This window comes from Rhinolophus sinicus, chromosome 15 (genome assembly GCF_057876585.1).
Source record: "Rhinolophus sinicus isolate RSI-liver-muscle chromosome 15, RSI-T2T, whole genome shotgun sequence".
NCBI classification, from domain to species: Eukaryota; Metazoa; Chordata; class Mammalia; order Chiroptera; family Rhinolophidae; genus Rhinolophus; species Rhinolophus sinicus.
The window spans coordinates 25,870,094-25,895,112 of record NC_142515.1 but is presented as its reverse complement, the minus strand read 5'-3'; the positions used below and the strand labels follow the sequence as shown (position 1 = coordinate 25,895,112).

Genomic DNA, 25,019 nt, shown 5'->3' with positions numbered 1-25,019 from the left:
TTCTTAGTTTTAAACTAAATTCTCAGTTTTAAAGCGTGGAATTCAGTGGTTTTAGTATATTCACAAAGTTGTGCAATTATCACCGCTATCCAGTTCCAAAACATTTCCATCAACCCACAAGAAACCCCTGTACCTGTTAGCAGCCACTCCCCATCCATTCCTCTCCCCAGTCCCTGGCAACTTTCTGTCTCTATGGATTTGTCTATTCTGGACATTTCATATAAATGGAATCATACAGTATGTGGCCTTTTGGGTCTAGTTTCTTTTACATAGCATAATGTTTTCAAAGTTCATCCATGTTGTAGCATGTATCAATACTTTATTCCTTTTTATGGTGAATAATAGTCCATTGAATGGGTATATCACACTTTGTTTACCCATCATACTTTCATTAAAATTTTTTTTTAATTTTGGCAAGATTTACCATCTTAATCATTTTTAAGCACACAGTTTAGTGGTATTAAGTGTGTTTATATTATTGTGCAACCATCACCATCATCCACTTCCAGAACTCTTCTCATCTTGCAAAACTGAAACTCTGTACCCTCCTCATTAAATATTAACTCCCCTCGCCCCCTCCCTCCAGCCCCCAGCAACTACTATTAAATTTTCTGTCTCTATGAATTTGACTACTTTAGGTACCTCATGTAAGTGAAGTCATACAATATTTGTTTTTTTATGTGACTGGCTTATTTCACTTACTATTAATGTCCTCAAGTTTCATTCATGTGGTAGCATGCGTTGGAATTTCATTACTTTTTAAGGCTGAATAAGAAAGAGTCCGTTGTATGTTCATACTACATTTTGTTTATCTATTCATCCATTAATGGAAACTTGGGTTGCTTCCTGCTTTTGACTATTGTGAATAATGCTGTAATGAACATGGGTGTACAAATGTCTCTTTGAGAACCTACTTTCAATTCTTTTCAGTATATACCCAGAAGTGGCCTTATTAAATCGTATGGTAATGTTTATGTTTAATAAATATGTTTAGGTTTTGAGGAACTGCCATATTATTTTCCATAGAGGCTGCATCATTTACATTCCCACTAACAGTGCACAAGGGGTCCAGTTTATCCCCAGCCTCACCAATACTTGTTATTTTATGTTTTATTCTTTTATTTTAAAACAAGCATTCATTGAGTATTTACTATGCCAAAGCTATATACTTTGCAGAAATTGGGGCTGTCAAGATGTTAAGTCTCAGTCTCCCTGCTCTCAGGAACTCAGAGTAAGGCAAACTCTCACATTCAAGAACTAGATTAAAATGCAAGGTGATAGGTGATTAATAGAGATGGAACATAGTTCTATGTAAACACAGAGGAGGAAGTGATGAATTATTTGGGGTAGGCTTCACAAAGTTCTTGACATTCAAGTTGGATATTGAAAGATGTGAGAGGAGGTCAGGTGGAGGGGGAAGGGTATTCTAAGCTGACAAAGCAACACATAATAGCCAGCATCCAAGATAGCCTCCGGGATGGCTCCAATTATTCTGACCTCCTGGTAGTCCTGCTCTTGTATAATCCTCCCATTATGCTCTGGGATGCTGAGTGGCTCTGACCCATAAAATCAATAGGATATTGTGAAAATGACAGTGTGTGACTTCTGAGGATATATCACAGAAGGCCTGTGGTCTCCTGCCTTGCTCCCTCTTGGATCTTTTGCTCTAGGGGAAGTCAGATGCCATGTCATGAGGACACTCAAGATGTCTTCTGGAGAGTCCTAAGTGAAGAGGAAATGAAACCTCCTGCAGCCTGTCAGCATGAGAGTATCAGCATCAACTTGTCTACCACGTGAGGAAGTAATCACGGAGGCCAATCCTTCTGCTCCACCAAGGCTTCCGATGACGGCAGGCCTGGCCAACATCCGACTGCAAATGCATGAAATCCCTGAGCCAAAACTGACCACCAAATCACTCATGATTTCCTGACCAAACCATCCAAAAGCCAAAAACCAATGTGAGATAATGTGTATTTATTGTTTTAAGCCACTAAGTTTTGAAATAATTAGTTACACTGCAAGCATTAACTTCTACAGCTAGAAGCATGAAAACTAATACAGCTAAAAGCATGAAAAGATCTGGTATACAGGCATAACTTGGAGATATTTCGGGTTTGGTTCCAGACCACTGCAATAAAGCAAGTCATAATCTTTTTCCTGGTAGAGGGTCTTTCTTTCAATATGTAAAAAAACACGTTATTGAAGCGCAATAAATGGAAGCGCAATGGTGTGCCTGTGCTGTGGAAATGGTGGCATGGAGACCACAGCCAGGAACCACAAGGTCTGTGCAAGAGTGGGCTAGGGAGCCATCTGGTGGAGGAAGGCACGCTTAGACATTCCCTTCTCTCTTCCCACTCCTATTTTTCCAGCTTTTCTACCCAGCATTGCCCTGTAATAAGGCCACAGGGAGGTTCATGAGTCAATTATGTGGGCCATACATACCCTTGCTTATAGACGCAAAGGCTAACCTCTGAAAAATGTTGAGTTAAGGTATTATCCTCTTTTACTATTTCATTTTCTCCCTTAGTTTCTTCCACCTATCTACTATCCAGGGGAAAACATCAGTGGCACCAGGATTTGAGATAAAGAATACAGACTCAGAATGCTGGGGAAGGGAAAGAAGGAACTAGGAGAACTCGATTACAAAAAATCCGAGTCAGACCTCAGAAAGTGTACAGGAGTCCAGCTGACCAGTCTCTAATTACCGGGGAAAGCCTTTGTTCATTGATGTTGGCCATGACTGTTGTCCCTTTTCGGTCTTTAGAAACTTCTTGTATCCTCCAGTGATTCCCCTAAATAATGTCTAAGAGTTCTTGAATAATATCCTTCAATTCTATAGTTGCCAGAAGAGAGAACCAATAATACTACTAGCTACAACCAGCCTAATGTCAGTGATCCAGGCAGACCCAAGGAGGAGGGGTCACAAAGACACTGAAATTTACCTTTGGAGTAAATTATTGATGGTGGAATTTCAGGTTGTTAAGCTATTGAAGAAAAAAAAATTCTTCTTTCTATATTTCCTCTAGACTCACCCTAAAGAGAAGAAACAGAGTCCAGTAGATAAGCCTGGGCCAGCCACAAAGCCAAGCCCATTCTGAATTAGGGGGATTCCTGAATATAGGTAGAGGTATACAGTAGTCCTCTCTTATCCACGATTTTACTTTCCGCTGTTTCACTTACCTGTGGTCAATCACTGTCCAAAAACATTACATGGGAAATTCCAGAAGTAAACAATTCATAAGTTTTAAATTCTGTGTTATTCTAAGTAGCGTGAAAAAATTTTGCGCTGTTTTGCTCCATCCTGCCAGGGAAGTGAATCATCCCATCGTCCAGTGTATACATATTGTATGTTACTGGTCCATTAGTCACTTAGCCATCTGGGTTATCATCACAGTGTTCGTGTTCAAGAAACTCTTATTTTACCTAATAATGGCTCCGGAGTGCAAGAATAGTGATGCTAGCAATTCAGATATGCCAAAGAGAAGCTGCAAAGTGCTTCCTTTAAGTGAAAAGATGAGTACAGTACAGTAAGATACTTTGAGAGAGTGAGAGACCACATTCACATAACTTTTATTACAGTATATTGTTATAATTGTTCTATTTTATTATTAGTTGTTGTTAACCTCTTACTGTGCCTAATTTATAAACTTTATCATAGGTAGGTATGTATAGGAAAAAACAGTATATATAAGGTTTGCTGCTATCTGCCGGGGTTTCAGGCACCTACTAGGGGTCTTGGAACATATTCCCCCCCACTCTCCACCCCACCATTGGGGAGACTGCTGTATGTGGGATTCTATCTGTCTCTATTCTGGCTGTTTCAAAATGATTACAACCAGCTGGGACAATCCGGGAAGGGATACAGACATTGGACTCCTGCTTAGATGAATGGGTTGGATTTGGACCAAAGCAGGAATGGGGGAAGGACATTCTTCCCCAACCTCACAGCACAAGTAAAGCAATGCACAAGCAATGGAGGGGTTCAGCGGGCTGAAGATAACAGACTCCCAAAACGGAGTAGCAGGGGATAAGGCCAGTAAATGCAGACTAACGTGGTGGTATAATTGGGGGTGCCGGGAGTCAGATGACCCATGCAGTTCAAATCAAGCTTCCAGTTGCATATTGGCTGAGTGATTGATGAAGTTCCTTAGCATGTCTCAGATCTCTCATCTGTAAAATGGCGGTAACCCTAATAGGGTTGTTGGAGGACTAGGTAAGACAATGCCTGTAGAGAGCTCAGTTCAGTGCCTGGCAGCAGGTAAATCCCCAGTAAATAAGCGCTAGCATTATTATAAATGCAAAGCCATCGGATGCGTGATTTAAGGGCGATTAACCAAGTAAGAAGGTGAGAAGTAGATTGAGTTGGAAAAGGCTTGCACAGGCCCCTGTACCCAGTAGCTACTTAGGAAACACTAAACGGAATTACATTCTATGCTAGGCCTACGGGGATACAGGTATCTGCCTTTTGTGGGCTCACAGTCCCGAGTTGGGGAGGTTAAGCGCCAAAGTTTGGGGGAGGAGATTGCAGACGTAAATTTTTCAGTTTGCTTTTTTCCAACTGTTCTCTGAAGGAATCTTTCAGCTCGAGGCGGGGCAGCGAGGAGCTGGGATCCAAAAGGGTTTGCTACCAGAGCTCAGCAGGATTTTGAGAACCGCGGTCGTGCAGGAACACAGTTCTGTCAGGGCGGGGCTGAGGGGAGAAAAAGCGCGCAGGCGCAGAGCTGACGAGAGCGCCTACCTGTGCAAGAGCGGGAGGAGCTAAACCCGGGAGAGGGGCGGGAGGCGGGGCGGGCGCGATGACGTCACGGTCACGCCGCCGCAGAGCAATTCGAGGAAGCGTCCGCGGCAGGGGAAGCTGAGGAGGTTTTCGGACCTGGGACTTCAGAGCAGCCCTGGGAAGAGGAGCGGTGTGGGGGTGGGGCGGGCCTGAGGCAACGCTCCGGGGCCCAGCGGCTCTATCAGTGCCCCTGCCCGTCCCCGCCCCTCCCCCAACCAATCCAGCGTCCGGGTAGGTTAGGTGCCATCCCCTCCCCATCCCTTGTCTCCGCGGACTGTGTGGAGTTGGGCCCCTGGACGGCGCGAGGGTTGCCACCTGCTGGCCTAGCGACCTTGGGCGTGGCCTTTCCTGGTCTGGGCCGCGGGGCCCGGTCAGGCCCCTCGTATTGCAGACGTCGTGATCCAGGCCGCTGCCGGCGCTGACCTGCTTCATCCTCCCCTTGATTCGTGCCCGCCCTGGTCCTTTCGTCCAAGGTCGGCCTGCAAGGATTTTGGGCTCTCGGTGGCTCCTTTGTCACTACCCACTGAGCCCCGTTAGATTGCAGCCCATTACCAGGGTCTGGTTTTTGTTGCTGTGCGCGGAAGTTCCGCCCCCTTGTTTTCTGCTTAGCGTTTGGGTACGACTTTGAAATTAGGAAAGAGGATGAGAATTTCCTGTAGTTCTCATCAGAGAAGGGAGATGGGAATGGGGCGTTACAGAAGGTCATATCTGCCCCGTGGAGTTCAAGGGGGGCAAAAGGGGAGGGTAATGGTCCAGAAAGTTTTGGGGAACAGAAGGGAGAGGGAAGGGTTAGAAGATGGGGCGGGGCAGGAGAAAGCACTGGGGGCCTGGAGGATGGGCAGTTCGTTCACTCATTCAGAGCTTTTATTACTCCCCCACTGTGTGCAGAAACAGTGGTGAATGAAAGCCAAAGCCCTTGACCTGGTGGAGCTCAAAGTTCAGAGGGGCCGACTGGCAACTAATCAGGGAGTTTTGCTTTGGGGTGACAAGTGCTGTTACACTTGAGCACTGGATCCTTTGGTAGCACTGAGGAGAGTCTCCCAGTCCAGACTGGGGTTGTTGGCAAAGACTTCTCAGAGCAAGGAGTGATGTTTAAGCCACATGCCTGAAGGATGAATTGATCAGGTAAAGAGTGGGAGAAAAATATTTCAGGATATCATTTGTCTTGAGACCTCAGGCTACCTCCCTTCAGCAACCATGTGTGCTTGGTCTTTACAGTTTATTCTCTTGATGGGTCTGTGGGAAAAAGAACATTAGGTGGAGAGTCCGAAGAGCAGGGTTTTATATCTCGGTAATTCACTTCACCTTGCTGAATGTCAGTTTCCTCCTCTGTGAAATGGGCATCCCACCTGTAGCCCTGCCTCCCTCACAGGTTTATTTCGGGTACCACATAAAATAATGCAAGAAGTGTATTGGGCATTGGAAGTATGATGCAAATGACAGGAATTCTTATAGTTACAGGATGCAGACATCAGAGCGTGAGGGGTGTGGGCCAGAGGCGAGCCCCAGCGTGATGCCTGAGGCTTCCCTGGAGTCTCCACCTGCCCCTACCAAGTCCCCGGCATTTGATCTTTTCAACTTGGTTCTATCCTACAAGAGGCTAGAGATCTACCTGGAACCCCTGAAGGACGCAGGTGACGGTGTCCGGTACTTGCTCAGGTATATAGATTTTGTAGAGTCGCTCTGACCTGCTGGGTCTCCTGCCTTCCTGCACTATAGTTGTGCTGGCCATTTAGGCAGTGGCTGCGCTGTCCTTTCTGCCCTAGTGAAGAACGGTTCTGGGTGGTCCACTGGGCCTCTGGACTTATTCCAGGCCGACCATGTGTCTCAGGCCCAGACCAGGACAGGCAGGCACTGGGAACCATATGGCTTTTCACCAGGGTTTCTTTGTGGTTGAATAAGCTCATGCTTCAGGACTGCCAGCAACCTTGAACATCCGGCCTTCTATATCTAGAGCAGGCCTTTTTTTTCTTCTCTCCCAATATTAGCATAATAATATTAAAATTAGGATGTAATTTTGACCATAAGTTAAAGGAATATAGATACCTGTGCATAGGCAGGTACTGTTTACACTAATCCTTTAGGATGATGGATCTCAAAAGCTTTTTGTTCCTATTCTTCTTTGATTTTCATCCTCCATGATTTTCTTTTTCTCCTTTCAGCTCATTTTATTCCTCATGTTAAAGTATTTTAAATTACAGATACAGGCCATTCTAATCCCTTCAGTTTGTCTCTCAATAAGGACTTTTATTTCATAATCAAAGTAACATCATACTTAACAAAATTAATTCCTTGATATCATCCTATACTCAGTACACATTCAGATTTCCTCAGTTGTCCCAAGAATGTCATTTACAGTTTTTTTGGCCAAATCAGTTTCCAGTCCAGGACTCTGCATTCTATGGGGTTATTATGTTCCTTAAGTGTTTTCAGTCTAAAATGGTTTCCTCTTTCATGGCACTGACTTGCTGAAGAGCCTCAGCTGACTGTCCTAGAGAATTTCCTACCTTGATATGTCTGGTTGCTTCCTCATGGTGCAGACTGGATGTTACATTTAAAGGTTGGATTAGATTCAAATTAAAATAATTTTTTAAACAAAGGTCAGGTGTTCCTAATATTGCATCTCAGTGGGAGTTCGTAAAACCTGGTTGTCCTAAAGAGTAGACATTCTTAACCTGGAGCCTGCGAATGGAGCTTTAGGGGTCAATGAATCTTCGGAAACTGAATGAAAAATTGTGTGTGGGCACACGTGTATAGGGAGAGGCTTCTAATTTTCATCAGATTCTCATACAGACCTTCAACCCTCTAAGATGCTTGAGAGAGACAGCTAGGAGGCAGGGTGAATGGAACTGGGTTAACCTCTAAGGGTGTGATTGAGTATTCATTCTTACCTCAGTGTGGAATTAGTGGCAGGTTTATTTTTAACTTTCTGACCAAGGTCCTAAATTTTTCCTGTTCTTCCCAGAACCCCTTTAATTTATAGCATTATCCCTACAGATGAACTAGTCAGTGTTCCAGACCCATGTTCTCTACTATTAGATCACTGTACTTTTGGTGCAGGGACAGTGAGATAATATGAGGAGGGGCTCATTTTATAATCCCGCTATGACTGATTATCTGAAATTAACTTTGATGTTCCCTAGGGGAGTGGGCGGGCTCTGGAGAGCATGGCTTGTGCTCACTGGTGTTTTCCACTGTGTGTGTTCACATGTATGAGTGCAGACGTATGTATATATCTATGTATGTGTATGTACATACATATGTGTGTTTTGCCCTTTTGTGGCAAAGCACAAAAGTTAAATATATCCTGTCCTTCTCCTTTTGCGCCCTGGTCTATTAGTGCTTCTTGGTACTAATGTGTTAGGGTTTTTCCATTTTATGAAATTAGAAATCTGAGGATGTGGTGGGATTGATTAAAGCTGGATGGAGGAGAAGCACTGGGTCTAAAAAGCCCTCAGGAGCTCGCGGTCCCGGTGCCGCTGGGAGGCAGAGCACTGGTCTGTGAAAGTGGCTGTCAGATTAGTTCGTGCGTTTGATTGTTCTTTTCTTAGTAAAGAGGATTTGACTTGAAGAGGGACCTAATCCTGAGCTTTGGCTGTTAGGTCTGAAGCCTAGAGCTGCCGTAGATTTTTAAAAGACTCCGCTCGTCTGGGATCAGTTACTCCAAGAGGTGGGTCTACATGTCCAAAGTGTCAGTGAAGGCAGAATGCGAGAGGCTTTAAAATGAAAGTGACTTCAGTCGCTGTGTGATGCTTTTATTTCTGATATGGGATTGGCTGGACACCTGACTTTTCATTTGCTTTTACCGTGGTAGCTGCCACTAGGCCTAATTTGGGTGGTACAGTTTGAGTTGTGTTGAATTTTAAGAGAAAGGCAGAGAGAGGTCATTTTATTCCCTTACTTTAACTTTTATTAAGACACAAAAGCAGCACATAAATTAGTTAGCCTCATTTGTAACTCTGAAATACCCCAATTGGAGCAAAAGAAAATACGTTTATGTTTCTGAATACATTGCTTGCCAGCAACTTACCTGTTTATTTTCTATTTGCCTCTCTTCTCTGAAGGCTGACCTTAAATATACTGACATTGCCTTTTAGGATATAGGTGTCAGTGGCTTCGTATGTCTGTGTTCCTTTTTCCCTATTAAATGTCTTTTATGAAGGACTCAAGCCAGCAGTGTTTGTCCTCCGCAACCCGAGTCTCTGGTCTTTCTTCTCTCACTGGGGGCTTCTGCTTTGCCATTAGCTGGTAGTAGTAGGGCTTGGGTCTGTGTTTGCTTCCATCTGTCCAGTTTACTGAGGGTATGTTTGCTGAGAGAATGCTGCACCCTGGTTTCATCTTCATTTTTTAATATATTAAAATAAAATCTTTATTATTTTTCTCCTTTTGAGTTAATGTATGTTTAAAACAAATGCTCAAAATCACAGAACTAGGACGAGAAAGTATAAATGGGACCCAAGAAATGCTTCATGTTTTGTTCTCCCGATTTCTGTATTAGATGAATCTTGTGCAGTTAATATATGTTCTTACGAAATTGTAAACAAGAATATGTTATATGTAAATTATATCTCAATAAGAAAAGGAACATTTTAAAGAAGAATGTTTATCATTGTCACTTTGAAAGAGAATAGAACCTTACAAAACACATTATTAACTAGGTTTCTTAATAGATAATGTTATGAATTATTCTGCATTCTTGGAGAAAGTTCTGCAGGTGTTCTAGTTCTGAGAGGATGCCTTTTCTCACCCCAGGGGCTAATGTGGGACTGTAACTCGTCTCTCAGGCGCCTATCAAGTGAGAAGCCTACTTTTCATTTCCTCTTGACACCTGAGCTCCAGGCCCCCTCGTCTTGTTCCTGGGTTTGATGACCCACCTGTGCTGGCTCAGCCCCCGTCCCCGCTGGAGGAGTGACCGTGTTTAGTGACTGGGACTCTCTGTGTTGTAGGTGGCAGACGCCTTTGTGTTCCTTGCTGACCTGCCTGGGCCTCAACATCTTGTTCCTCACTTTGAATGAGGGTAAGAACTCCTTTCATGGGCCGGGGTTTTGTTGTGAATGAGTATGAGGGGGAATTCTGAGCAGCAGCCCTGTGTGAAGGAGCCACCCGCTGGTCGTGCCCCGAGTTGGCCTCCCTCTGTGTCTGCTTGATGGCAGAACACAGGCTCTGGAGAGACTCTGGACTCGAATCCTGGCTGGGCCCCTGGTGTGACCTGAGGCCTAATTTTCCTCACCTCTAAAGGGAAGATAATAACAGTGCTTTCCTCAGAAAGTAGTTGTGAGGAATGAGATAATCTATGTATAACACCTAACACAGTGCCTGACACAGAGTAAGCAGCCAGTATGTTACAGTAGTTCCCCCTTTATCCACGATTTTGCTTTCCATGGTTTCAATTGTCTGCAGTCACCCGTGGTACAAAAATATGAAATAGAAAATTCCAGAAATAAACAATTTATAAGTTTTAAATTGTGTGCCATTTTGAATAGTATGATGGAATCTCTTGCCTTCCCACTCTGCCCTGCGTGGGATGTGAATCGTCCCTTTATCCAGCGTATCTACGCTGTATACAGTACCTGCTCATTAGTTGTTTAGTAGTTGCCTGAGTTATTAGGTCGACTGTTGAGCAGTATTGCAGTACTTGTTCAAGTCACCCTTATTTTACTTAATAATGGCCCCAAAATGCAAGAGTAGTGATGCTGGCAATTCAGATTTACCAAAGAGAAGCTATAAAGTGCTTCCTTTAAGTGAAAAGGTGAAAGTTCTTAAGGGAAAAAAATTGTATGCTGAGGTTACTAAGATCTACAGTAAGAATGAATCTTCTATCCATGAAATTGCCTAATTTATAAGTAAAACTTTACCATAGGCATGTATGTATAGGAAAAATCGTAGTACACGTAAGGTTCAGTACTACGTGCGATTTTAGGCATCCACTGGGGGTCTTGGATCATATCCCCTGTGGATAACGGCAGATTACTGTATTATTATTATTTCCTTTTTGACTGAATACTGATGCATTGTCCTTTTTCCACATTGGTTTCCAAACTGATTCCGGGGTCCTTTGGGACATGGCATGGGGTGAGGGGACCAGGGGGGTGAGCTGATAAGGATTTTTTTCATATTTGTTGATTTTTTTCTGGCTCAGCAAATGAGCCCGGTAAGTGTTACTGGGAAGTCACCACCAGTGAGGGGCTGGCTTGAAGCCTGTGAGGTAGATGTGTGGACAGGTGGGTGGCTGTAGGGGTCTCAGGTAATGATGTCTCCGGAGGATCTTTTATGACAAGTTATGCTGTGAGCCAGCCCTTTCTCTGGTTGTAACTGGCAGGTAGCGACAGAAAAAGGAAACCCCTCAGGGGAAACGAGTGTAGGACCTGGGACAGAATATTCTGAGGAGCTGGGTCCTTTATTCATGTATTCATTCTTCTGTTGAACTCACATTTCTCAAGGGTCTCCCTTGTTTCCTATGGAGATATGGATTCAATGGCTTGAAAATAAACCCATTTCACATAAGAGCTCATTTTGTTTCTCAGTAGGGCTCTTCTTTGCCTGATGAAAACTCAGATATCATTCCCAGGTTGTTAGGTTTTTCTGAATATATTTCTGAAGTAAGTCAGTTCAGATGACAGGTATTTAACAAGCATTTACTCTGTGCTCAGTGCTCTGTTAGCTTTCCTCGGGGGTACTAAAGTTCCTTCTTTGGATTTTCTCTCAGCTTGACCATTTCTTAATCCACAGTGGTCTAGGGTGTCCTAAAAGCCAAAGAAAAGGTGTCCAGTCAGCCCCAGAGGTACAAAGGTCAGAATGCTAGTCCTCGGGAGCTCTCAGTGGCAACACTTGAGGCATGAGCCACCTACTGTGTGCTAGCATAGGTTTTTTAATATTAAAAGAAATGGGCCTGGGGCTACAGCAGTGACCAAACAAAGTCCTAGCCCTCAAGAGCCTACATTCATGGAACAGGCAACGGCCATACCTATAATCCGTCATGTGGTGATGCGTTCTGTGAGGTAAAATCAAGCTGGGTGAAGGGGCTGGAGAGCCAGGAGGGAGACAGTTTCCTACAGGGTGATCAGGGAAGACGTCTCGGCCAGAGCCCTAGAAGAGGTGAGGGAGCGAGCATGTGGGCGTCTAGGTGGACAGAGGCTCCTGGTCCTTGCTACCTGTTGACCTCGTGTTGTTGATCCCACAGGTGCGTGGTACTCGGTGGGTGCCCTGGTGATTTCGGTGCCCGCCCTCCTGGGCTACTTGCAGGAGGTTTGCCGTGCACGGCTGCCCGAGTCTGAGCTGATGCGGAGGAAGTATCACAGCGTGAGGCAGGAGGACCTGCAGAGAGTCCGCCTGTCTCGCCCCGAGGCTGTGGCTGAGGTGAAGAGCTTGTGAGTATGGAAAGGGCCAGGGAGGTGAGGGACAGTCAGGGACAGTCACAGTGACACCTCCCATCACACCGAGGGTGGCAGGCATGGTAGTAGGCAAACCACAGTTGTTACTTCCTTTCATCTTTTTAACAGTTCCGGGAGGTAGCTACTATTAATTCTCCATGTATGGCTGAGGAAAGGGCTTATGCAACCAGCAAGTGACTGAGCTGGGATGAGAATCCAAACCCAGCTGTTTCACAGCTTGTGTTCTTCCCACTAGAGAGACGTGGTCTTGACTAAGCATGTGCGTGTGTGAGTCACTGCCTGGGTTCAAATCCCAGCCCTCACATTTTCTGTGTGACATCGGGCAAGTTGCTCAGCCTCTCTGTGCCTCAGCTTCTTCATCTGTTACGTGAGGTAGTAATAGGCTTACCGCATAGGTGGTTGGGAAGATTAACCGAGTGTCTGGGACCCAGGAAGCGTTCAGTAGGTATTAGTCATCGTCACTGCACTATGGAGAAGCTTCCTAAATGTGGCAGAGCTCGTACTTCTGGGAGCACCTTAAGACTGTTGAATAATACTAATGTAACAACTTCAGTGGCAGCTGCCATTTACTGAGCCCTCCCTGGACTGGGCTCTCTTGACATACAGCAGGGTTTCCTCCCTCCCTGGGCAGCAGAGGCATCTGCAGAGCTTAAAAAAAACTTACAAAACAAACGGAGGCCGGAGGCCGTCTCCATGCCGTCCCCACAGCCCTCTCCTAGAAAATCTGTCAGTTATCTGGAGCGGGGCTTGGGTATCTGTGGTTTTTAAAAAACCTTTTTACTTTGACATGCTTTTAAACTTACAGAGGAATTGCAAGACTAACGCAAAGAGCTCATATGCTCTTTACTCAGAACAGGCTGCATCTCCCTCTCTACACACTCACAGTATTTTGGTTTTTCCTGAGCCATTTGAAAGTAAGTTGTAAACATCATGCCTGCTCACCCCCAAAACTTCAGCCTTTCCTGAGGACACGGACGTTCTCTTCTTACATATCCACAGTGCTGTAATCAAAATTAGGAAATTTTACATTGATAACATTACCATTGGTACTGTTATCTAATACAGAGTTCATAACCACATTGTACCAGTTGTGTGAATAAGGTCTTTTATATGAATTTCCCCTGATTCAGGATCCAGTCAGAATGACATAGGACATTCATTTTTAGTGTCTCTTTAGTCTCCTGTAACCTGGAGGAGTTCCTCCCAGTCTTTGTTTCTCGTGACCTTGACAGTTTTTAAAAGACCAAGCTTATTATTTTGTAGAGTTCTCCTCAGTTTGGGGATGTGTGCTTCCTCATGATTAGCTGCAGGTTATACGTTTCTGGCAGGGAATGACAAATGACATTGTGTTGCTGTCAGTGCATCGTGTCAGGAGGTACATGATGTCCGTCTGTCTCCTTAGGGGAGATACAGACTTTGATCCTTGGTTAGGGTTTCGCCGCTGTAAGATGACCATTTGACCCTTTAGAGTTAGTAATCTGAGGGGGGATACTTGGAGACTAAGTAAATACCTGGTTCTTCATCAAACATTTACCCACTACATTTAAATCCATTGATGGGTCTTGCCTTCACCAATTTATTCGTGTGATGATTGCAAAGGTGATTTTCTAATTGTCATTGTTAGCTAGTATCCTACTATAATTCTTACGTGTTATCAATATGAACTCAAAATTTTAAATTTAATTCTGTGGGTTATAATCCATTACTGTTATTTATTTTGATCTCAAATTGTCCTAGATTTGGCTAGTAGGCGCCCCTTTGAACTGGCTCCTGTGTTCTTTTGGTTTGTCCCCATCATTTTTGCCTGCCTCCTTACTTTAGGGTGCAATAGGAGGTTCAAATTCATCTTATATAATACTTTCCCTATCCTAGTTCTAGAATCAGCCATTTCTCCAAGGAGTCCTTCAGAAACCAAGATCTGGGAGCTCATTGTACAAGCATGTACTCATTGCTTCTGGGGTACATCCATTAAAAAAAAACAGCAACTCCCCAAGTGAGTCAGCCTTACACCCCAGATGGAGACACATTGCTCTTCCTACCTCCTGCCATTTATCCTCACAGCTCTAGTGTGTCTGTGAGGTAGGTACCCTGTTCCTCATTTTATAGAGGAAAACTGCAGCCCAGTTAAGTAAAGGCCCCACCTCAGTAACTGGAAGAGACCAAAGCAGGAACCACTGTCCCGTTTCCACCTCAGCAGGGCTTCCAAAGAGGAGACTGAAACTCCCTGAGCTCTCCAGCCCCTCCAGTGGGTTTGAAGAGACTGGCCATCCCTAGCCCACTGTGTCTGTCAGGCCCCTTGGCTGAGTGGGTCAGGGTGTGCGGCTCACAGACGTCCCTTGTGTCTGCAGCTTGATCCAGCTGGAGGCCTTCCTGAGCCGCCTGTGCTGTACCTGCGAGGCCGCCTACCGCGTGCTGCACTGGGAGAACCCGACCGTGTCCTCACAGTGAGTGGCCCCCTCCGCGCCCGCCACCGCTGCCCTGGAGGGATTGGTGACTTTGGCCCCAGGCAAAGCCAGCTGCCTTGAGAGGGCCCCTGTGCCCCTAGCTCAGGGGAAGAGAGTCCCTGAGGCTCTTGTGTGCAGATGTGCATACAGGCTTGTGGGCGCAAATGCACTGCTTTGGTTTAAATACCTTCTCTTAGGTGTGGTAAAAATATTGTAATAATAGAAAATAACTCGCCATGTAATCTCCCACCCTGATATAGCAGCTGATCTCATGTTTGGATTGAATCTTAGGGTTTGTCACAGAGCTTGATAGTGTCGTATTGCTTCTAAAGCTTCGTAGTGTATGTGAGGTTCCTTTTTTTTTTCCCTTTCTTTTTCACTTATTATATCATAAATGGATCTCTTTGTTACTACATGGCTTTGGGAATTATTTGTAATGTCAGATTAATATAGATGGTGAATATAATATAATTTATGAAACAATTGTGTTACATGTTTAGTTAGTTTCTACTTTATTTTCATTTCATTTTTTTATACTAGTTTCAGGTCAGTTTCTACTTTTTATTACTAACCCTGTAGTGAACATTTTTATGGGTTTAGCTTTAATCTTTTGAAATTTTTATCTTAGGATGGAAGTACTGGATCAAATGGAAGGAATGTTTTTGAGGCTCTTTATATATCAATAATAGAGACAACTAATATTTATTTAGTTTTCCCCTTGTGCCAGGCCCTGTGCTCAACCGTTGCCGTGTATTATTTCACTCTCCATAGTAACCCTAGGAGGCAGGCACTGTTTCAATCCCCACCTGACAGGGGAAGGGAGTATAGCTCAGAGAACCAAGGGGCTTGCCTAAGGGCACACAGCGAGAAGTGGCAAAGCTGGATTCCAAGCCGTGTCTGTCTTATTCTAGACTTCAGAGTCTAGAGCCTGAGTTGTGTTGAGAGCTAAACCAGTTTATGTGGCTCCAGCCTCCGCAACCGCGTGGCCTCACCAGTGACTTGTTAGCAACCGGTGACTTCTTGGTAGTTAGTTGTAAGTCTTCCCTCCTCACTTTACTGTCCCCTTGTTTGCTTAGCAGATCTTGTCGGTTCATTAACTGTGGCCAGAGCTATTTCTCGCCCAGACCCCTATGTGGATGTGCTCCAAATCGGTTTCCTGCTGATCTTACGAATTTCTGATCCTGTGGTTCCTCTCTGTTGATGCAGGTTCTATGGGGCTCTTCTGGGTACGGTTTGCATGCTGTATCTGCTGCCACTGTGCTGGGTCCTTGCGCTCTTAAACAGCACACTCTTTCTGGGGAATGTGGAGTTCTTCCGAGGTAAGCCCTGGAAAGCCTGACGGAGACGGGAGATGGGGCCTGGGCCTGGCTGGCTCTGAGGGCTGGTGAGGCCCCTTGTTGATGTTTCCACAGCTGATCACCTTTTGCGGTGCCGTCCACAAGGGGGCAGCACCACAATAGGGCCCTTCCTTGGAGGGCTCTCCTGGGCTGTGCCTGTCAGATGTTAAGTGGGGCAGAGGGGAGGCTGTAGCAGTCCCTCTGCCTTTCTGAGGCGGGTGAATCACTGCTTACGGTGGCTTCTGGGAGATGAGAAAGGGATGTTTTCCCATTGCTGCCACCCACCTCCAGGGGTTGCTGCTGCCTCTCTGTGTGCTCCGAGTCTCTGTCTGTCGTCCGGCTTGTGAAGCAGGGAGGCAGTCTGGAGAGGCCCTGAGTCACGGAAGCCTGTGCATATGTTTGGGTGATTGCTGTACTTGTTTTCCTCCCTGTGGTTGGGTACTTAATTACAGAGGCCCTTAATTTATCGAGCACTTACTACATTTACTCTCTCTGTAGCAATCTCATGGGGTGGGTGGTGGTATCTGTTTTGTTTATGAGGCTTAGGTTAGGTGACTTGTTCAGTTAGGAGGGTGACTCTTTCCTGAAGCAGTGAGTGGGGTGCTTGAGGAGGATGCAGCCAGCTGCAGAAGTGGGTACCCCCAAAGTGCCACTCATTCCATCCTGTTTCTGCCTCCCACCCTGCCCTCTGCCCTGGGTAGTGGTGTCTGAGTACAGGGCATCTCTGCAGCGGCGGATGCACCCCAGCCAGGAAGATGGTGCCTTCCAGAGCCCACCGCCACCGCAAGGTGCTGGGGGGAAGGGAGTTCCGCTGGACTGCACGCCTGCCCCCACACCCACAGAGGTGAGCGCCCCCCACCATCAGGGCAGAGCCTGCTGCAGGCAGGTTCTGGGGCCTTCCTGCTACCAGCTTGTTCATACCCCACAGCTCCTGGGCTGGCCTGTGTGTAGTTCCTGTTTCTTCCCAGGCCTCGTCTTCTCTGAAGTGCTTAATAATAATACTTGTAATAATAATAATAGCCACTGTGTTCTTTGTTGAGTGCTTACTCTGCTGTTCCAAGTGCTTTATAGATACTAACCCCATGAGGTACAGGTTATTTCTGAGGAGGAGATTATTCTCATCTGCAGAGGCACAGAGTCATTGCCCAAGTGTGGTGGGGCCAGGACTCAGCCCGTGCTCTCAACCACGATGCTGTGCAGCCATTGGAGGTCCATTCATGGTCGTGATCCCATCTCCCTGCCCCTGCTCTGGCAGAGAGTGCCCTCTTTCTCATGACTTCCTTCTTGCAGTTGTGCCATTTCTTCTGGGGCAGGAACAGATGTTTTGGGGAACCTGGATGCTGGCTCAGGGGAGGTGGCCTCTACCATAGGGAGCAGGGCTGCCATCCCTCTCCTGTAATAGAGTCTCTTTTCCCAGGACCTCACGCCGGGCAGTGTGGAGGAGGCGGAGGAGGCTGAGCCCGACGAGGAGTTTAAAGATGCCATTGAGGTGGGTGGCCCTTACCCTGCGCTCTCTACTGACCAGGCCAGAAGTCAGATGGTCCTGGAGCCGGGTGGCTTCTCACATCCTAAGTGTGGGTTGTAAAAATTCTCAACATCCAAATGAGAAGGTGAAACTTGCTCTGAGCTAGAACTCACTAGAAGAAAGGGTGCCACTGAATCGCCCATACTGTCATTGGTCTAGTCGTCTGTCCTGGGTGCTCGGCAGGGATGGCTCCGGAAGCCTTTGGGAAATGCCCTGCTGGGGGAGGTGGATCATTTACACCTTGGCTGGAGACTGTGGACTTGGCACCTTTGATGTAGGCAAGGCACATCGTTTGGGGGAGGGCACTGCCATGGGTCTCTGACTGTTCTTATGCAGAATGAGGTCTGAAGCATGTCCCTGTTGGGAGCAGGGCGGGTTGGTTGGAGAAAGTGGTTGCACGGCCTAGTGCTAGCTCAGAGAGAGTTAAACAAGACAATGGTTCAAACTGGTAGTTTGCAGATGTATTTTATTTGGCATATAAACTTTAAAATATTTTTTTGAGCCAACATTTTAAAATGGGGAGATTTCAATGAAAACTCTGGATTTTCAGTTTTTCTGAACAATCAGCAGCTCTGGTTGGCCTGAGTCTGCATCGGTCGGTGTAGCTGAGGAGTGACTGTCCCCTTGAGAAAAGTCACATAGTCCACACCACGCCCTGCCTTTCTCGGGCATTGTGTCCAAGCGGAGGTTGTCATCTGTTGTCACATTTGCGCTATTGTTTCCTTAAAGTAGGAAATCATTTCTCTTTATGTCTCTTTGTAAAGTGGGAAGTTGAGATACAAGAAATGGGATCCTGGGCCTTTTCACCGGGCCTGTGATTTACACCTAGCCCATTGCCTCTTACATCGGTCTCATCCATGTGGGCATTTACGTTTTCAGCTGCTGAAAGGTTTCTGTGAGACGCTAACTTTCGATTGTGGACTCTGAATCTTGATAGTGGTGGTGGTGGGGAGCATATATAGCATGGGCTTTCACACATGTCTGTTCATAACACACAGCGAGGGACACAGGGACATCTTGGCCCACTTCACATTTATGTCTGTGGTAAATGTAAAGCTTAACTGAAACAGAAGTTTCCTGAGAAATACATTGTAAAGGATATTTTCTTATTCTATTCTGTTAAAATAATGACCCACTTAATTAATTTCACCCAGTTTGAAAAACAGCTTCTCACAGGCTTAGTTGATGTTGGGATCCTGTTATGGGGACCTCTGTTAATATCACCCTTGGGGACGTGCTCAGACAGAACTCAGAGCAGTACTTCAGTGTTTCCTTTTGCTTGGGGGTTGCCCCTCCTAGCAGCGTCTTGCTATCTGTCTCTCTCTTTTCTTTCCTTCTCCCCTGCATCTTGGGAGGCAGGAGACCCACTTGGTGGTGCTGGTGAGTGGGAGCCTTGGTGAGCTGGGCCGGGGCCGGGCTGGGGGAGGGTGGCCAAGCCAGTTGTCATCATGCCTGGTGGGGTCCGCCCACAAGTAGCCAGTGGTGCCTCTGCACACGGGTCCTGGAGCCCCGCCACGAGGTGGGCAGGACTGGAATGAGCTGTTCCCACAGGAGGATGATGAGTGTGCCCCGTGCCCCGCAGAGGATGAGCTGGCCCTGCAGGACAACGGCTTCCTGAGCAAGAATGAGGTGCTACGCAGCAAGGTGTCACGGCTCACAGAACGGCTCCGCAAGCGGTACCCCACCAACAACTTTGGTACGGCCAGGGGACAGGGACGGGGCATGGGCACCGTGGCTGCAAGGCCAAATCTTGGAATTGTGGGTATGCTTTGTGACAAGAGCCAGGACTAAAGCTGTGTTCATGGGACCCTGGGAAGGAAGCAAACGCACAGAGTGAGCATGGCTTCCCTCTTATCCTTCTGTCCTTCCCTCTGTCCTTATTGAGCATTAGCTCATGGGAAGATAAGGAACTCGGTTCCGGAAACGCCACCCCAGCACTGCAGAGAGGTGTAGTCCTGAGACGGGCAGAACCTCAGAAGGCAGTGCGGTATAATGGCAGAGGACGGACTGGAGTCTGACTGCCTGGTGCAGCTCCCACTCTCCGCTCAGTGTCTTTGAACAAATTATTTCTCTGTGCCTCAGTTTCCCCTTCTGTAAAAGGAGCACGAGCAGTTCTTACCTCACAGGGTTGTTCTAGGCATCAAAGTAGATCATGCTCAGTAAGAGCTAGCACAGTGCTGGCCGGTTCATAGTAAGTGCTTAATAAGGGCCCGGTTACCTTGAGAGGCCTTGCCTGCCCTGCAGGCCCCTAGGAGCCTGCCTGGATCTTTCCTGTCCAGGTGGAAGCAAGGTGAAGCAAACAGGATCTTCGTCTGGGTCGGTAGAGCCCTGAGGTCTCTTCTCCCCAGCCAGGTTCATAGATGGGCCAGTCCTTATTTTACAGGAGGGTGGGTGGCGATGAGTCAAGGAAGACAGCTTTGGAGAAGGGTGGACTTGACGTTAGCACAGCTGAGAATCCTGCCTCGGATCAGGAAAGCGGGAGCGGAGCCAGGTAGAGTTACGGCTGAAGCCCAGAGAGTGGGTGACTTGGGAAGAAGAGCCTTGCTTCTGCCTGGTGTCAGCTGATTGGGAGGAAGACGGGGTGGCTGTCCTCTGTGTTCTGGTGGGAGTGACTTCCAGGCTCTGTGCCCTGGGAGAAGCCTCGGGGATTTATCTTGAGGGGGCCTTGGGTGCCTGGCCCTGGCTCTCCATCCATTGTAGAGGACTCCCCAGACGTGGACCAGAGTGTCAGTGTTTTGAGCAGCTCCTTTCCCCAGCCCCACGCCCCTGCCCGCTTGCTAAGGAGAGCAGAGATGGGCTGCTTTGCCCAAGTTCTTAGCGTGGGGACAGAGTCTAGGAGAAGCCTGTGTCCTGGCTTGGCACCACCAGCCAGCAGCAGCCACTGTGCTCTTAGCTCTCCTCTTCTCTGCTGGGGCCACAAGCTGACTGACAGCCATGGAATTCACCTTATGCACCTTGGCTTCAGGTTTTTCCTTGCTCTAATTAGGGCCCTCCTTTCCCTGAACACAGGGAGTGTCCTTTAGCAAGAACTGCAGGGGATTCTGGCTGGACAGAGGAAGGGGCCACATGTAGGTGCCAGTGTAGCTTCGGGATCTTTGTGTGAAGGTGAAGCAGGGTCTCACAGGTGGACGAGGAGGCACAGCAATGCTTCCTGAAGCTAATAATTGCTATGGCCAGATCATAGGAGACCTTTGGGCCCCAAGTTCTGGACCCCCTACCCCCCCCGCCCCTGCCCCGTAGCCTTATCCCTTCTCAGGCTTTCCCAGGACCTAAGTCAGCTTCCTTCTGGGCCCACAGGGCTCTCTGGTTCCCTTTTGGGAGCACCCTCATGCCTACTGTAGCCCCTGCCTTTTCTCCCTGGCTCGATTCTGCCTGGAGATTTCTGTACTGAATCATAGTCAGTACCCAGGGGGGTAGCCCTGGGAACCTTCTGGGTTCTCTTCGGGGTTTGCTTTTGCTGCTGGAGCTTGTTGACGTCAAGCACCCAGTGTGGCCTTTCCTCTCCTCCTCACATCTCAGTTTGCCTCCATCCTTTTGATTCTCTTTACTTACCTGCATGCACCCCTTTCATCAGACTGTGTCCTTGCTGCAGCCCATCATTTTCCATCTTTAATTTTCCTGGAGCACAGCTTCTATTAGGCCTACTTGCGTTGAAATAGTCTCTAACAGAATGATTTTTCTCCTCCTTCCCCATCCTTCATTTCTTCTTATATTCGCCTTACCTCCTCCTAGCCATTTTCTAAGCTGCCACTAATTCCTCCGTCATTGTCTGAAGCTTTGTCATCTTGTTTCTGGTTTAGGCATCATGTCTCCCAGCTCTGCTTCACCCCATCTGCCCGCTACTCTCAGTGCCTACACCTCTTGCCCTGCACGTCTTCTTGGAAGGTGCCTGGTTCTGAGCTTCTCTCCTGCTATCAGATGATGGAAAGCAGGGTCTGGGGTTTTAGGAGGCATTTCTCTCTTTACCTGTGGATGGAGTATTTGTAAGGGGACACTTTGCAAGGGGCCACATCAGGCAGGTTTCATTGGAGGTCGTTGGGCTGCCTCCTCTGAAGGATGCCGGTTGTCAGGTCCCTGCCAGCTTGGCATGGTTTCCACGGGGTAGGTTCTGCTGGGTGCGTCTCTATTTTGGCTGGACTTGCAGGTGGAGCCTCTGAGCCCCAGGAGTGTACAGGGATTGGCCTCTGTGTGTCATCTGGAGATGTCTCTGGATCTGGACTTTGCTCTTGAGTGTCCCCATTTAGAAAACCCAGGAGCAGGTGAGAGTTGAGAGGCCCAGGCTGGGTCGAGTCTGAGCTGCTGCCTCTCTTTGTCAGGGAGCTGTACGGGCTGCTCGGCCACCTTCTCAGTGCTGAAGAAGAGGGTAAGTCTCCGCGAGGGTGTCCTGTCCCTCCTGGGCACCTCCTTGGTCCCACACTTGTTCCAGATTCCTTGGGTGGGGTCAGCTGGGGGACAGGAGTGGGTGCTGGGGTCTGCAGGTGCCTGGGGCTGGGGGATACATCTGATGCTGACCTTGGCTTTCGTCTGCAGCGAAGCTGCAGTAACTGTGGAAACAGCTTTTGCTCTCGGTGCTGCTCCTTCAAGGTGCCCAAGTCCTCCATGGGGGCCACAGGTGAGTGTGCAGGCAGGCTGGAGGTCAGGGTGGGGGGAGGGCTGGCTGGTTCCCACTTTCTGAGGAGGTCCTCCTCCTGGGAAAGGAGTGAGGGGTCAGTGAGAGGTCACAGGGGACATGGGATCCTAAACTGGCCCGTAGTAACGTCTTCTCAGTCATCCTTTAACAAGCAAAAAAACCGAAATATTTGATGCATGCAAAAGAATATGTATAACGTACCTGAATTATGAAGCATAATAATGAATGCCTGTGTCTGCTTCACTGAAGTTAGAAACTAGAGCAGCATTAGCCACGCCCCCAAGGCTCCCAGCGCCACGCCTGCCGCCCCCAGAGGAGACCACGTCCTGAATTTCATTCCTTTTCTCATGACCTTGGTAACACTTTTTAACAAAATAAGAAGACTGTCTTTTCCTTCTGTAACAGCTGTACATACTCATTATTAACAGAACAAAACAAAAAGTACAGCAAAAGAAAGCGCCAGCGCACATGTAGGATAAATGCACGTGCACATTCTAAAAAGGGAGGATGTTTGTAATATATTACAATGAGAAATCAAGGGTTATTTTTATTTTTTTCCTTCTGGTCACGCAAGTAGCATATGCTTATACTAGAAGACTTGGAAATTACTATACAGAAGAGGAAGGAAGAGAAAAATAATCCTGTAATCTTCCCACCAAGAGATAATCACTGTTAAAACATTTTGGAAAGTTTTCTCCTTTATTTAAAAAACATTTTTAAAGGCGTTCTATTGGTGGCAAAAATATTTTTAATTCATAGAACACCTGGGAGAGGCCTGCTGTTGGCATGGTTACCCCCAAAGTCCCTGGTTCCCCTGAAAAGAGAAGTCTCAGGGCAGGCTAGTGAGCCGGGTCAGCAAGGGTGTGGGCTGGTCGGGTGGTCTGTGGGGCTTCAGGGGCTGGGGAGGTGGTTCCAGTAGTTGGCGCCATGAGCCAAAGGGCAGGAGGAAGGGTCTCACCAAATTCTTCTTCCTTTTCAGCCCCCGAAGCCCAGAGAGAGACTGTGTTTGTGTGTGCCTCGTGTAACCAGACCTTGAGCAAGTGAGAAGAAGGGACAGGGTCCAAGCGGGCGCCGGTTCCTGGGCCAGCAGTAGACCCCACTCTCCCCACCCCTAGTTAGCCCCATGTGGCGTGTGCTGGGCAAATGTGGCCTGGACGCTAGATAGGCTCCCCCATACCTGCCCTCGCTTTCCCCAGCCAGGTTCTGGAGCTGTTCCCCACTCCTGTGGATGGCCAGTGATGGCTGTTACCAAACCCCAGAGGGCAAAGGATCTTCTGGAGGGCCTGGCGTGTTTGCCCTGTTCTGCCCTGGGCTGAGTTAGGGGACTCAGGGCTGGGCAAGGAATGTAAGCTAGAGGGCAGCAGAGAGCCACGACTGCTCTAGATTGGGATTTCAGGATCAGGGCGTTTCTCCATGGTTGGGAATTCTGTTTGGAGATCAGAAATTGGGAAAAGAGATTCTTCCTCCCGTTGGGTAGGTACCAGGCCAAGCCCTTGGCCTCTGAGAGTCTGCAGAAGGGCTTGGGAGAGCTGTGCCTCAGCTCTGCCGTTTGAATATCCGTCCAGGCATCAGGATCTCGTTTCCCCACCTAGAGGATTGGCCAGGGCTAACCAGACCAAAAGTGCTTCTAGAAACAGGGTTGGAGTTTCCAAGTTCCCCCAGAGGAGGACATGTATAGTGGGGCCTGACAGAGACCTTAGTAGGGAGCCCCAGCAGCTCAAAGGACCTCAGCCGCACCTTGCAGAGGCCTGGATTTGTAGAATGTCAGCCAGAATCACACATTGCCCGGGTGTCCATAGCCCTGCTGGGTAGGTGACAAGCACTGAGATCATTTCTGTTCCCCCTGCTCAGAGCCCCGGGCACCCCTCACCTGGCTCAGAGCCACATTCCCTCTTCCCAGCCCCTTGTCCCAGCCCCTCGTCCCTCAGTGTGACACCAGGTAAGCAGAGCAGAGGTCCCGAAGCCCTTGACCCTTGGGGACCTGGGAAGTGTAGGGTCTCTCCGCTGGGTCCTCGATTCCAGGGCGCTTCCCCAGCAGGACAGTCTCAGTTATGGTATAAGGCCACTTGTCCTCTCGCCGATAAGTTCATATTCACTTCTGGACTCTTAGGGCCTCTGTTTTTCTCTAAGCCATGAGCGGGCTCAGGCACCCACCCCTTAGTTTCCCTGGAGCTGCCCTGCCTTTGGGAATATTTATTTATTTATTGCATGGTTCCTGGGAACATGTGGCACAAGAGACAGGCTGGGCAGAACGGGGGGCTTCTCTTACCCTAAGATGCTTCTCTAGAATCATGAGCTGCCTGGGACCCAGAGCCCACAGGAGGCGGAGATGTTTCTATACCCTAACAGGGACCGAGGCGGCAGGTTGGGGAGATAAGGACCATCTGAGGCCAGCTTTCTTGCAAGGCCGACCAGTCTAGCTAGGGCTGGCCAGCGAGGTGCAAGTCCCTGAGGAACCAGGCAGGCCTTGGTGTACCCCCTTCCTCGGGCTCCTTTATCCTGTTCAGAGATGAGAGTTAAGTACCCTGTGCTTCATTTACACTGGAGAGGAACTAAAAAGACTTCTGTGTATATGGAGAATTGTCAATAAAAGGCCTCAGCTTCTTATGTTTTTGTCCTGTTCCTTGTACTCACCCTCTCTCTCAGGCTGGAGAGCTGGGTGCCCCTCTCCCCTCCCCACAGCCTGGGCTGTGCCTGTAGGACAGGGCTGGAGGGGGCATGGAGGCTGAAGTCTGGGTGTGAGCCGGGGGCAGGGGGAGGAAAGCTGTGCCTTGCACAGGGCGGGCTCAGTCCATGTTCGTCAGATTGCCTTGGGGCTCCATCTTGTGACCAAGTTGTGGGGGCCGGGGGTTGGTTAGGACCAGAACTTGGTAAATGCTAAGCAATACAGTCTGTAGAATGGAAAGATATTAGCT

General features: G+C 47.9%; 1 protein-coding gene across 4 annotated transcripts; it reads left to right on the top strand.

Annotated features, from left to right (window-relative positions):
• Positions 1-4,825: 4,825 nt before the first annotated feature.
• ZFYVE27 (zinc finger FYVE-type containing 27) lies at positions 4,826-24,711 on the top strand. 4 transcript variants are annotated; one of them, XM_019724828.3, is made up of 13 exons: positions 4,826-5,008; positions 6,233-6,436; positions 9,724-9,794; positions 11,958-12,144; positions 14,517-14,612; positions 15,819-15,931; positions 16,651-16,793; positions 17,367-17,438; positions 18,834-18,854; positions 19,026-19,170; positions 21,791-21,837; positions 22,005-22,086; positions 23,084-24,711. In XM_019724828.3, exons 2-13 carry the CDS (start codon positions 6,240-6,242, stop codon positions 23,146-23,148), a joined length of 1,239 nt encoding a protein of 412 aa, XP_019580387.1. In that variant the 5' UTR covers positions 4,826-5,008; positions 6,233-6,239; the 3' UTR covers positions 23,149-24,711. The 4 variants fall into 4 exon arrangements, with proteins under 4 accessions (XP_019580387.1, XP_019580389.1, XP_074195361.1 ...); XM_019724829.3 differs by having other exon boundaries at positions 4,875-5,008; positions 6,239-6,436; XM_019724830.3 differs by lacking the exon at positions 18,834-18,854.
• The last annotated feature ends 308 nt before the right edge of the window (positions 24,712-25,019 follow it).

Excerpts from the sequence above, each read along its gene's own strand:
- ZFYVE27 (XM_019724828.3), top strand. The coding sequence starts at position 6,240 with ATGCAGACATCAGAGCGTGAGGGGTGTGGGCCAGAGGCGAGCCCCAGC. Across the intron at positions 18,855-19,025 it reads AGACCCACTTGGTGGTGCTG|GAGGATGATGAGTGTGCCCC; the intron begins GTGAGTGGGAGC and ends CTGTTCCCACAG. Across the intron at positions 19,171-21,790 it reads GTACCCCACCAACAACTTTG|GGAGCTGTACGGGCTGCTCG; the intron begins GTACGGCCAGGG and ends TCTCTTTGTCAG.